The 12,693-nt window shown below is 44.5% G+C and overlaps 2 protein-coding genes across 16 annotated transcripts in view; one reads left to right on the plus strand and one right to left on the minus strand.

Moving 5' to 3' along the window:
* Window positions 1–12,693, plus strand: part of Hmgs (hydroxymethylglutaryl-CoA synthase) — a 130,402-nt gene that overhangs the window by 85,216 nt on the left and 32,493 nt on the right. The window lies entirely within an intron of this gene.
* LOC111270940 (uncharacterized) overlaps window positions 1–12,693 on the minus strand; it is a 39,106-nt gene that overhangs the window by 3,266 nt on the left and 23,147 nt on the right. For 3 of the 9 annotated variants that reach the window (XM_086972703.1, XM_086972701.1, XM_086972702.1), the window contains exon 2: window positions 10,515–10,916. The exons of 1 other annotated variant lie outside the window; for it this stretch is intronic. In XM_086972703.1, the coding sequence (XP_086828829.1) occupies window positions 10,515–10,586 (72 nt within the window). In that variant the 5' untranslated portion in view covers window positions 10,587–10,916. Of the gene's footprint in view, window positions 1–1,104; window positions 1,295–10,514; window positions 10,917–12,693 lie in introns of all 9 variants that reach the window. 5 more of the 9 variants (XM_086972706.1, XM_086972704.1, XM_086972705.1 and 2 more) reach the window with 3 other exon arrangements.

Below are 12,693 nucleotides of genomic sequence, written 5' to 3' on the forward strand. Positions count from 1 at the left end.
CACCCGCTGTAGTCTGATCGTTCAGTGATTGAACTATTTTTCAGGTACTTCAAAACGATTGTTCAAAACGTTCTGAAAATGCTCAGAGAATAATATCTGTAAAAGACAACATCGTATTTCATAATACAGCGAATGCTTAGGCAGGAGATGTATTGATATGACCCGAATACTAAGGTAGCGTAAGTCCCGCCTGTAAGTTCGCAATCAAAAAGTAGAGAGAGAGAAAGAAACAGAGGCAAACCCCCCAGGGAGAAAAATTAAAGAGTGAAACAGATCTTCGCACAAAGCTTCCCCTCCCTCAGCCATCCTCGCTGTTAACTACTTTTGGCTCCTTATCGTCTAAGCCTTCCCTTCGTCAATGGCTGTGCCTTCAAAGGCAGCCTGTGCCGATCGCCGTATCGCTCCCTCCTTAAGGCTGCAGACGAGAAAAGGGCCTAGCTCGACGTAACTAGCTCGTGCTAGCGCCAACTCGATGGTACGATTGCTGTATGTCGTGGACGTCGTCGATGTCGCCGAAAACATTCAAAATAAATGGAGGTACCTTACCCCCACAATTCTTTTTCTGTACACTGTTTTTAGCTGGCCAACCAAAGATTGTATCTGCACTTTTGCACTGACTGTTCAAGCTGGAGGTCGTAGGGAGAGTAGGCCGCTAAAAAAAACTATCCTACAGAGCAGAACAATCAAAAGAAGGCAGTCAAGGCAGTGTCGGCCCATTGTTTTAGATAGGCCGAGACCCGAGTTTGAAGTCAAATATCCAATAATACGAGTAAAACTGGAGCCCATTTGCATTGAAGCTTTCTATTATTATGACTTTTTCTATTTTACTGCCTCAGCTACTGCTGATGCTTGTACCACTGCTATTCCATGCCGTATTCTTTGTGTACATCTTTGATATTGCCTATGTCATATATTGGTCCGCTTCGTTTCACTAATTTGAAGTAACTGGAGAACCTATTGAGGGGGAATGACGAACCAACAATAGCGACAGCGGCAGCTTCAGCTGTCTCATTTTTTGACGTCGTCCCAGTCGTCGGCTATCAGATACAGTAACCTGATCATCGTTATTAAGACGCTATATGTACAAACGAGAAACATACTTACATACTCAAATATACAAAGAGTACCCACGCGCTCGAACACGCACACACAGACGACGTATACCGGTAGCATCATATATCTTGCCGCCTACGCCTCACGTTTTCCGACATGTGGTCTGGAGGTAGTTCAGGAAGCATGCTACCGTTCGTCAGTTTGATTAGGTAGCTCAGATTACAGACGTACGCGCGGATTGCTGCGGAATGGGGCAGTATCCTCAATCAGTGTTGTGATGGATATTTAAAGAAACAGCGGCGACAGGAGGGCCAACTTAGCGGAATTTCTGCTTCTGTCAAACACCCGTTGCATGCCGCTCTTTCTTATCATTAGAAACTGGCTCTCATTATTTTTCACCATTTATCTCCAGTTTTTCTTTCTAACGCCTTACAAGTTTCTCAAGTTAAATGGGACATCGAAGAAAGAAATAAACTACCCAACGTAAAGGATTGAGGCTTGCCAGTTGAATATATATCTAACCTCGTTTCCGCCATAGCTGTGTGGGCTGATAAAAGTTGCTAAACTTGTTTGCTGGATAGGAAAAGCCTACTAAAACCTGCCCCTTAACCATCTTTTCCCTTGAGCTCCCAGTTACGCGTGCATTTTATAGGCTGGGTCGGAATGAACTCAATTGCGTTTCTTGACTCCATAAGCGTGAAAAGATTTCAAGCGTGAGTTTCGAAGCATATGCAGGTGCAGCGTATCACAGTCTAGACAGTGAATAGCTACTGCTTGGCCACCGCTTCTAAACGTAATGAGAGTTTATGAATATACTGAGTGAGACGATTTGTCGTCAAATATTATTGTGCCATGCGTCCTTATTGAGTGGACAGTGATATAAAACAGCGAAAGAGAGAATTCTAAAGGTATATTGCAAAGCAAAGCACCCAGCTTAACAGACGCTAGGCGGGCAAGAGCAGTTGACTGTATTTCGGCAGCAACGAATTTGCAAGACATGCGTATAAGCCACTAGGCCATTCCCACCATGCGTCCTAGGCATGCCGGGCTCTATGAGACTCTAGGACCGCAGACTCTATGCCGCAATTTCTTTTGGTATCAGGCGAACGACCCGAACGATAAGGGAAAAAGAGAGAGAACGTAAGGAGCATTAGAGGTCGGTGAAGAAAACCGAAAAATGTCTCTAAACCGAGGCCGAGGGATTTGCACAGTGGATATTGTTGCCTCGGAAGATAGAAATCGACAAGTCGACCAACGTTAGAGAGTTGTAGACCGGCCAAAGACTGCTTCACGGCTTCCGCTTGTTGGCGTGAGATGTTGGCAGCTTACATCCTTCATGTCACACCGCTCACCGTTAAATCAAGTCGACAACAGACTTGAAATTGCAGCAGCATCAGCGAGCGCCAGGCCCCTATCAAGGCGAGACTACTTGCGGACTGAGACCCGCATAGCCCACCACTGCCTGCTACTAATACTGCTACCCGTGTAACTTCGATTTAACGTGGTTTCGTTGTTTCCTAGCCCTCGTATCCTTTTTCACCACACCAAGCAGCTTCCCATCCCACCTACAACTCATTTGCGGTCTTATCAGTTTGGTTTGATAACCGTTTCGTTCCCTGACATGACTTCCTTTGCAGCACGACGACGCGTTTTGTCGTTGTTGTTTGTCGCCGCTGCTTCTCCATCACCTTCCAGCGAACTTTAGTCATTCGCTCGCTCACTTGGTGCATCGTCGCTGGCACAATCCATCGCCAGTAATAATAATAGCTCTTATAGGCTGACACCTGTGTCTCGCTGGCTGGTTGTCCGTTTCGACTTCTTTTTCCCTACCAATCGTATTCAAGGCTCTTTTTCTACTTTCCATTGACTACCGATATTACCGCTGCTGCTGCTGCTGCTGCTGCGGAGGCGTATTCGTGCACCGATTGTTTCTGCTGGACTGAAGAAGGCCAACTGGGCTATCTAGGTCTTTGTGTTATTTCTGCCGTTCTACAAGCTTAAAGTAGTGCCGTTGCTACCCGCACTTACCAATGAAGCAGGTATAGAATCAAAGTTCTGCTCTAAGATTACGGAACTCTCTTCCGAGGTTACTAGCGGAATTGCGAGTTTTGCCTATATCTATACAACTAAAAAAATCAACCGGTAAATCGCGACAAACGTACTCCATACCATAGTGGTTCAGTGATAAGGGCATTGCATGTTAGGCGTTAACTTTGACGGGCTTTTTTCGTTTTCATGTTCTCAGTATTATTTACTTAAATGAGTTTTTAACTTTTATACCACGATAGAAACTGGGATGCTCATTTCCAATGAAGAATAAGTTTACCGGCGACAAATACAGAATTTCTACACAAATCTCATCGTTTGCATCATTTCTTCTTGACTTATTCAATTACGAAATAGTCTAGTCTAGCTAATCAGGGCCATACTTGCTTACGTGTGCTATTAGACACTGGCTTCCAACAGGAAACGAAGTGGGTTTACGCTTGGATTTGAACCTAGACCACCATGTGTTCCAAAGACTTCAAGGCAAGTACATTACCCACTAAGCTTTCATGGGGACACCAATTATGAACCTGACTGTGCGACTCTGTAGCAAAACTTTCCTAGTGTTTCGGTTCATCATCGCCTGCGTCCGATATGGCTGTATCTGATAACATATTCGTCTGTGCTAAGCTTTCGTGCTCTAACTTGTCTACTATGCTATTTCCCGTATACGAGATCTCCCTTCTGCCACCCTGTTCCTGTCTCTTTTCCGTTATCAAATTGAATGAACCTGGTCTCGGTTATCCCCCTCGAAACCCCAAACACTTGCGTGTTATCTTCGGGTTTTCGTATCCTCGTTCCGTTCTTTATGCATATGCTGGGGGCAATGGCTTTGCTACTGTAACGAGCACCCTTTGAATAAGTGTTTAGACCGTAGGCAAGTAACGTCGCGCTGTTCTAGCGTCCGCCAGTTTCTGTTATAGGAAGCCGCTTGGTACCAAGCCTGCATTTTTCGGTGATATTTTATTGCACGGGCTCGTATTTTACGGTGCAAGCAGCATTGTGGCAGCCGGGTTGCTTGCAATCGGTCGCAGGCGATCCGACCTTCGATTTTAGAAATATGCGACCGAGATTGGTATTCCAGAATTCGGTTGAAGGCTTCTACACGAGCGCCTGTTCTGCTCCTGTCATGTTGTGTTCTTTGGCCTTTATTGCTCGCGTTTTTCTATCGTAACCTTCTGTCGATGCCGCGAGGATTCAAAGTGCAGTATAGGCTTTCCGTTAGCATGGCTAATGACTCCCGTTTTCTATGCAAGTAAAATATGTCGTAATGGGGAACGTAAAGAAAAAAGCATTTGAGCTACACAAAACCAAGGACTAAGACGCATCTGAATTGTCACCGCATTGGTGTGTCCCTTCCGTCAACAATCGCGCAGACAAACGCATAAATCGGATAATCAATGCAGAATGCCAGTTGATCTCTTGTATGTATAGGGAAAGTGACGACACCGAGTGATCAGACGAACGGAAACAGAGACATCCGATCTACCGGTAGATAGAGAAAAATGGATTTCAATGATGAGTCAGATTTCGATCAGTGCCTCCAGTTGTTCTGCAACTGTAGCTTTCTAGCGAAGGGAGCTGGACTTGTGGTGACCTGCTTGTCACTAATTGGTCATCAGCGTTCAGGTTCAGAAAAAAACTTGCAGAAAATTGCCGTTGCACCGAAAAAAACGAGCTCAAGGTTGATTGATTCTATTCTGTGATCTGATATGCTGTACAGATATTGTTGTATAGTGTATATAATGTTCCCTATAAACGGCAAGACATCACCGGAACCGAGTCGTAGCCAAGAACACAGGATCAGTTGTCAGCAAAGAGGTAGCTGACAGCACAGCACACGACGAGGTCGACAGGATATCTCTTGGAACCGTCACCTTCAGACTAGACCCCTCAACTCTCTTATCAAAAATCCCGACCCAACATGTACTCACGCAGTTGGCGGAAGAGATCTCAACGAAAGACGTGAAGAAAATTCTGCTAGACAAGTTTTGATTGGTGCAGAAATGCAGAGTCCTTCGTCAAAAATAGAAGAGTTCAAGAGATTTAAGAAGAGTCAATACAGGTTATGTTGAGTCTGGATTCTCTAACTGCAGCGCATGTCGCTACACCATAGTAGGAGATCTTCAGTTAGTCAGTACCGTGTTTCTCATTGGCTTTCGTTCTACTCTCGATTGTTTTTCTGTATCCATTCTGTTTATCCATGAAGCACTCTCGATCCTTGCAGCCAAAAAGCCTTTGCTATCGGAAGTTAGTCCTCTTTTACGGCAGGTTTTAGACCGTAGTGATGCGCGCAGTAATGGTAAACACCAAGGCCGCAGATGAGCCACGATTCGGAAAAAGCCGTAGTCTGCTGCGTTAAAGGACTGAGAAAGAGAAAGCAAAGTCAAAGAGAAGAAACGATGAGAAATGGCGGTAATTGAGGGGGTACGAAAAGATGAGAAAGAGGAATTAGGGGCGAAACAGTATAAGCAGGCACCCATCTGTCCGACAAAACGTCACCGTGCGGGTGAGGATCGGTCGGTGTCTGCGACTGGCACACCGAATACCTAACCAGCCGCCCAGATTTCGTGCCTTTCTTCAACGCCTAAAGGAATTACCGTATCATCGCCTCCCTCCGGGTGCCTCCTATTCTTTCTGGTCGAACTAGCAAAGTACACGTCTAGCTTACTACTGTGATACGTCACCAGGCCTCGCTGGATAATATAGCGGTGCGATGAACATTCGTGTCCAACCAGTGACTACATTCCGTCTAGTATGTGCTATTAACGACGGCATAAAATTTTAGCAAGTTGTTTGACAGAAATGCCTGCACTAGCCAGCGATCAGTTACCTGGCCGATTGGTAGTCTCTACTTGTGACTAATTTATTATTATTATTATTCTGCTTGCTGCTGATGATCGTGCTGCTGGTGCCATGGCCACGCTGTAATTTCTTATCAGCTGTGTTACTTGTACCCTGAGCTGATATCAGTTTGGGTAAATGGACAGCTACTTACAGTGCGTTGGTGTTGTATAGAGTAAGACAGCGCGGTGAGAATGCCTCTTAAATGCCCCTGCGGCCATTGCAGCGAGCATCATCGTTTGCCTGAATATATTTTCTTAGAGGGTAAAAAAGTGAAGGAGGATAACACGAAAAGGAGTACCCCAGTGTCCCGATGGCACCTATTCTTTCTTTATCGTGCTGCTCTGTTTAACGTAGGAAACATAAAAAAATAGTGCAAAACAGGGCAGTATTTAAGTAAGTCCTTTTACGCCACTCTTGCTCCTGATACTGCTCCAAGAACCGAAATAAGTAATCTCGACTTTTCCGCTGACACAGAACCTACGGACACGCATGTTAAGTTATGGTAAATCATTGGCCATATACCTACAGTCGGATTTTTGATTGGGCTTACCTAGTTCTTTGCCAAGTGTCTAGGTTTCTACCTTTCAGGCCCTCGTATCCAGCTAACAAGGGGCTTTAGATAGCCACCAGTGGATAGTGATTATTACCACAAGCGTATGTTTATTACATGAAGTGCGAATGCACTTGTGTCTGCTCCCCCATGGTTGTCGAAGGTAGGTTTCGTCTAAGCGGACGCGTTACTCCTATTAATGCGGTGATTGGGCTGGCAAGGGGACTTCGTGAGCTACCAAAATGGTTGTGATACCAGATGTACACGTGTGCTCCTGTAGTGCACCTGTGGCCTAATAGCTGATGATCATTTGAAAGCATTATTGTTCCTATCCGATGTCGTATAGTGGTGTTTTCGGTTAGGGGTTTGCCGGCAGTAACAACAGGTAGCCAACAACCCACAGGTGCATATAGGAACATAGAACAGAGCTGGATAGTCAGTATATATATATATATATACTGCTATATATATATAGCAAAGACATTTGGCAGCTAGACGAAGATAGCCGATAGAATTATGCAGTATGGGTTGGAAGGGAGCAATGAGCAGACAAAACAATCGAAAGAGAAACAAAGAAATGATTATTGTCAAGTGCTCTGGGTACAAATCATTGGCGTACGTACCACTAGGTGGTGATAATGACAAATCGATGGGATTTTGATTACCGTAAAGCTGTACATACTTATCGTACTGCATAATGGCACACAAGTGATTCTGGATAATGAGGCAAGCCCATCTTCACGCAGCCGGCTGTTCTGGCTTAGCCAGCCTGCTTGTCGTATTCCCAATGTGTCATTTTTTACATGATTTATCACCTATTTACCCATAGGTATATATGTATGCACAACTATAGGTGAGGATTTTGCGAAAAATCCTAAATTTTCTACTCTTACTTCTCTAACAAGACACGGTAGTTTCCCACTGCTGGCTGACTTCCTTCCTGCTTTCTTTTGGTTGCTGATTGCGACAAACAGTCTGTGTTCCTGACACATATACACCGTCCCTCGTCCTTTTCTGCCTCGACTAAGGTCGCTAAGAATGGCAATGTTTGCCACAACGAAAAAGATTGCCTAATATTTTGCGAAAAGCTTTATTAATCGTTCTCGCCGTTTTCGTTTGTTCCTCTCTCAACCTTTTTTCTCACTCTCTGTTTGCCGTCACCGCTTTTACCATCTTCATTGTCAACATTGTTAACTTCGTTTTCTCTCTCTCTATATCTGCTTATTATTGGCTTTTATCTAAAGCACTGCAACAGAAGCTTGAGAAGCCAAAGGCTAGACTCACTATATTTTAACCAGCGTCGCTGCTTCTACTGAAAAAGACTGTAGGAGCACGACCAGATGTTGCGGTCCAAGTGGGCGACAAGCTGGACAATATGTTGCCCACTTAGATTGCAAAAAAAAGGGGTGGAAGGCGGTCGACCCAAGGAAGCTTCAACGAGTCTATATCCATCGTACACGTCGAGGTGAAGAGCCTATTCGACGGACTTACGAGGACTAGGATCCAATTGATTAGGCTGCCACCACAGTAGTGACTGGCTTCGAACGCCGTCTGTCAAAGAGATCCTCTTGCTCGCTTACTACGAAAAACGACGCTAGAAGTAGCGTAAAAAGTCTCCTTGAGCGACGAATGACAGAGCAGAGTTGATGAAAGGGGGATGAAAAGGGGACCACAACGGAACCTCCTTACCCTTTAACCCCTTCTTTTTGATCGGTACATACAGGCCGTTGCTTAATTCTCCTCTTCTCCCCCTTTTTTTCTTTTGCTGCCTCAAAATCTCAAATAGGATGGAGTAGCTGCGCTCACAGATTTTAACGTTAAGAAGCAAAGTAGGAGACCGAAGAGGGGAAGAAGACGTCGGCAATGGATTTTGCTAGCCATGATAAGCGCGAGTCGGGCATAGTTGTTTCGTGTAGTAATGTAACGTGAGAAGCGCTCCGAAAAGCCCGATTTACCTGCGAGTCAAGGGGCTTGTCTACTAACACCAGATGCTTGGTCATGATACTAGCATAACGAGCGCGGTAATAACGGTTAGAAGAGTAGATCAGAAAGCAAAAGAACGACCTGTAGCTGGAATATGATGGTAGGAGCTTAGAAAGAAAGAAGATCGAAGAAGGGCTCAAAAGCGAAAACGGGGGGGTTTGTCTTTGGGAGTGTGCCAGAGGCTGGGAATCTAAGGCGATGCGAGACGCCGACAAGGAAGAAAACGAAGTTGGAAGAATATAGTTCGTGGCCCTGAGAACTACAAGGTATCATAAAGTGGAAGCTCAGATGCTTTTTAACTTTACTGAGAAAAAGAGGTGAATATGAAGATACTAAGTAGGCCAGAAACCCCTGGGTTTGAACGAGCGAAAACGTACCCATGAATGAGGATGGGTGCGTGCGCTTTTTTTGCGAATGAGAGAGATAAAACAGTCGTTTTGTATGGTGGCGAGTACGAAAAGGCTTCTTTCCTTTTTACCCTTTAGTCCCCTCTGCATCCATGTAATCTGAACTTGGGTTTATAAGTGTTTTAGATTATGTTTGGTTGTCTGAAGCAGGAATGACTATTCATACTCTTGGTGAAATCATACCGCATGCATTGATTTTGTTGACATTTGTTTTACCTATTCTCAAATCTGACTGTTATTAAGCGAGAAGATGAATGATGACTAACTAAGCGACCTCTGCCGGTTGTTTAACTTCTTGACTCTCGCCGACTAAAACGCCTGCTGTTGTACTGGAAGCGAAACTAGGTCTAGTTTAAAGATTCAGCAACACCAACGGCCGGTATCTGCTTCTTCTGCAAACGCGTTTTTCTTTTCTCATCTATATCGCTCTTCCTATCGACTACATAGTTGGAACGTTTCACGGAACGGTTATGGGACAAGGTTACTCAGTTAGGTCCCCCTCCTTACTTTAGGCTACAACCACCGCTGCAAATTTACGCCGCGCTAGTTCACACCCAGTAAACAAATATGCCAGATACATGCGCACCTGTCGCTTTTCCTGTTGGTTGATACGGTTGAATTAAGTTAAATGCGATGCAGGCTCACGTGTGCAATTTATATTCAAGAAAGCAGATCGCAATGTGCTTCGGGTAATTGTGCTTAATAATGTTGATTATTGTGCTCAAATTGTTGGAAGGAAGGTCGACCGACGCACCAGAAAGTGTTATCGTTGGTTTTGGAGAAAGGGACTGGCTGGCAAAAGAAAACAGTGGAAAGATGAAGTCGAATGAGGCCAGAAGGCTGCCTCGATTTCTCGTAGTCCGTAGTCAGCAGTTGCCAAGCAACACTACTTCTACTCAGGAGCGAAAACACAGGTTGCCTACGCCCTTGACTCTGCAAAGCTTCAGCGTATGCTAAATAATGCGTCCCTTACGTCTTTAGGTGTGTGTAGCAAAGATAGTGTGCAAAACTACACAAGAGAATGGGATAGACAACGGGTCAGGCCTAGCTCACTATGCGCCACAATAACACAACAAAAGGTGATCATTGAATTCGTATCAGTAGAAGTAGTCGTTAATCAGAGCGCCGGTAAAAACGTTGCTCAGACCCACTATAGGCTACTGATACACCGGCAAGATGCAGTGTACACATGAGTACTATGTGGAGAAGCAAAAAAAACGCTTATCCAAAGGAACTGCAACATCCCTCAATGCATAACAATTTTACGATTAACGTATTCTCGCCGGAGGCGGATAGTATAGAATTGCAATACTTACACCTCATGATTTCTACAATTACACGGAGCGGCGGTATAATGGATCCCCTGCAGGACATAAAATGGACATTTATTTAAGATCTAAATGTTAATCCACCTATTGTCCATGTTAGATTGATTTCTCGACGCGGATCCTAGTTGGTAATCGTCAGCGTTTCGGTAATGCTCATAGTTTGAGTCGGTCGTCGGCTCACGTCGAGTATTCAGTCGAAACGAACCATCGCGTTCTTCGACAAACAAATAGACACCACCAGTCTCAACACACGTATTAAATAAATCAATTTTTTTTTCCTAGCAACAACTGTATCTTTACCGTGTGATGGTAATTAACTGTCGTTTCTACCGCTGCCGCTGCTGACGATACAGTTCTTGGAATAGCCGTCATTTTGTGATGTTTTTTGCTTCAAGCCTGATTCGTTTCGCCTCGTCCCGCGCTGATTTGCTCTCTCTCTCTCTCTCTCTCTCTCTCTCTTACGGTGTGGTTGACGATAGGGCCTGCGCTTCAAACATCCAGGTAGAACTGGTTGATCATTGTTTTCCAGCCAAATCCTCTGATGTCGACAGAGCATCGCAGACGTCACCTATCGAAAATGAAAGTCGTGCGTTTAGCCGGATATTGCGATCATTCGACTATTCTGACGGAACCGCTAAGCCAGGCAAGCTAGGAGAATTGGAAAGCAGGCAGATGTATCCACACTGGTTCACGTAAGCATGCCTGTAATTGTAATAAAGCAATAATGATAATTGTGATTTTGGCCACACCGAAGATGTCGTTTCAGCCTAGTTATTTCCGTCACTAAAATTTAGTTTGTTAGTAAAATGCATGTGTTATATATAAAATGTCAAATACACTATACAAGTCGATAATATGTGAATCCGTGTTGCGGTTGACATTAACGCTCAGTCTATCACACGATTAACTGTGGAGAAGTTCAATTAAATCGCGCCATACGGACGGCCGGCGGCCTGTCCAGTGTGCTCAACCCCAAAATGTGATACTGAAATTTCGCGAGAATTCTTCATCAGCAACACTTCTCGCGCAAACCTTGCCGATATCACTGCTACTTCGTTTTGTTGTTTTCTTCAAGAGTTCCTTTCTGGTCTGCAACAAACACACCCTTCAGATTGGTCAGTACCAGCAGTAAGAAACAGCAGCCGCCCTGGGTGTGCACTTTACCCCACTTCTACAACCTATACTCCTTGAACTTGCTTGGTAATTTCTGCTACGAGCTCCGGATTCTATAGAACATCCACCAAATGGCCATCGGTTCATAGCATTGTGCTTTACCTGTGTCAAGTGGGGAATGTTGTCGAAATTGCTCGCTCGATATCCGACCTACTGCCTTCCAACAATGTGTGTGGGCGTCTTCAGCTTCAGCAACTTGCGGACGATTTCTCGGCTTAAGCGAGATTAGCAGATCTGGACGGCATTTAGGTGTCTATCGAGCTACAGGATAGGAAAGCGTATGTCACAAACAATGACGTCGTCGAAGTGGAAGAGTTCGTGTACATCGGGTCATCCAGCAATGCCTGTTCATCTCTTCCAGTATTTTGTAGAAGTTATACTGAGGGACAGGCACTTCGTACGCGTATGATAGACACTTCAAAATCGCAACGAATCGTATTGCTCCAAAAGGGCACGCCACAGTTAGATATTCGCGAATAGAGCGAAAGACGAAGCTATGGTAAAAAAAAAAAAAGGCGTTTGTTTGGTGAGAGCGACCTTCGCCGTTATACCACCGCATACAATTAGCCATCTACTTCTCTGTAATGAAGACGACAGACGAAATGGCCTCCGGACTAGTCATTTCTAGTTCAGGTAGCGAAAGGCCGCAACAGCAGTTGTAACCATTCTCGTATGTTGTCTTCTACTGCGGAAGTCTTCTATAGTATATAAAACTTAGTGTGTTGGACAGCTGAGATTACCGTAGACAACAGAGAAATAGTATCTGAAAGCATAAACCTAACTTTAAATGTGCACTTATATGGTACGCGAATAATTCTAGCTCGTTTTATTGACCACGTAATTTTGATTGTATCACTACCGAGGGGAAACTAGCCATATACGTTCCGAAATTTCGTTACATATGCAAAAATCTGTGCTTTCTCGTAACCAGACGAAGTCCAAATGTTTACTGAACCTGTGTGCGAAAAACGCTGAATGCATGTGTGCGATTTCTTTCGTTTAATTTTTTTTTTGTTCAGGAACACTCTTACGATAACAGGATTCTTAGTTTCTTTTCTCTGGCGCACTGGACAGTCCAACGTACGGAAAGCCATTTCAAGAATCTCTGAAGACTCAAGAAAAAGTAGATACCACAATGAGAAAAGTTTGCTTGAGTTTGTGTCGATAGAATATCGGAGCAATATAAATAGGGTTTGCAGCATAAGGCGGCCAGCTGTGGCTACGAGTGTGTTCGTAAAAGATAGCACAGTGACCTTCTGTTCTTCGTACGAACAGGAATGATTCTAAAGCTAGGCCAGGTAGGGGG

The sequence above is a fragment of the Varroa jacobsoni genome, unplaced genomic scaffold, assembly GCF_002532875.2.
Source record: "Varroa jacobsoni isolate VJ856 unplaced genomic scaffold, vjacob_1.0 contig00207, whole genome shotgun sequence".
Classification (NCBI taxonomy): Eukaryota; Metazoa; Arthropoda; class Arachnida; order Mesostigmata; family Varroidae; genus Varroa; species Varroa jacobsoni.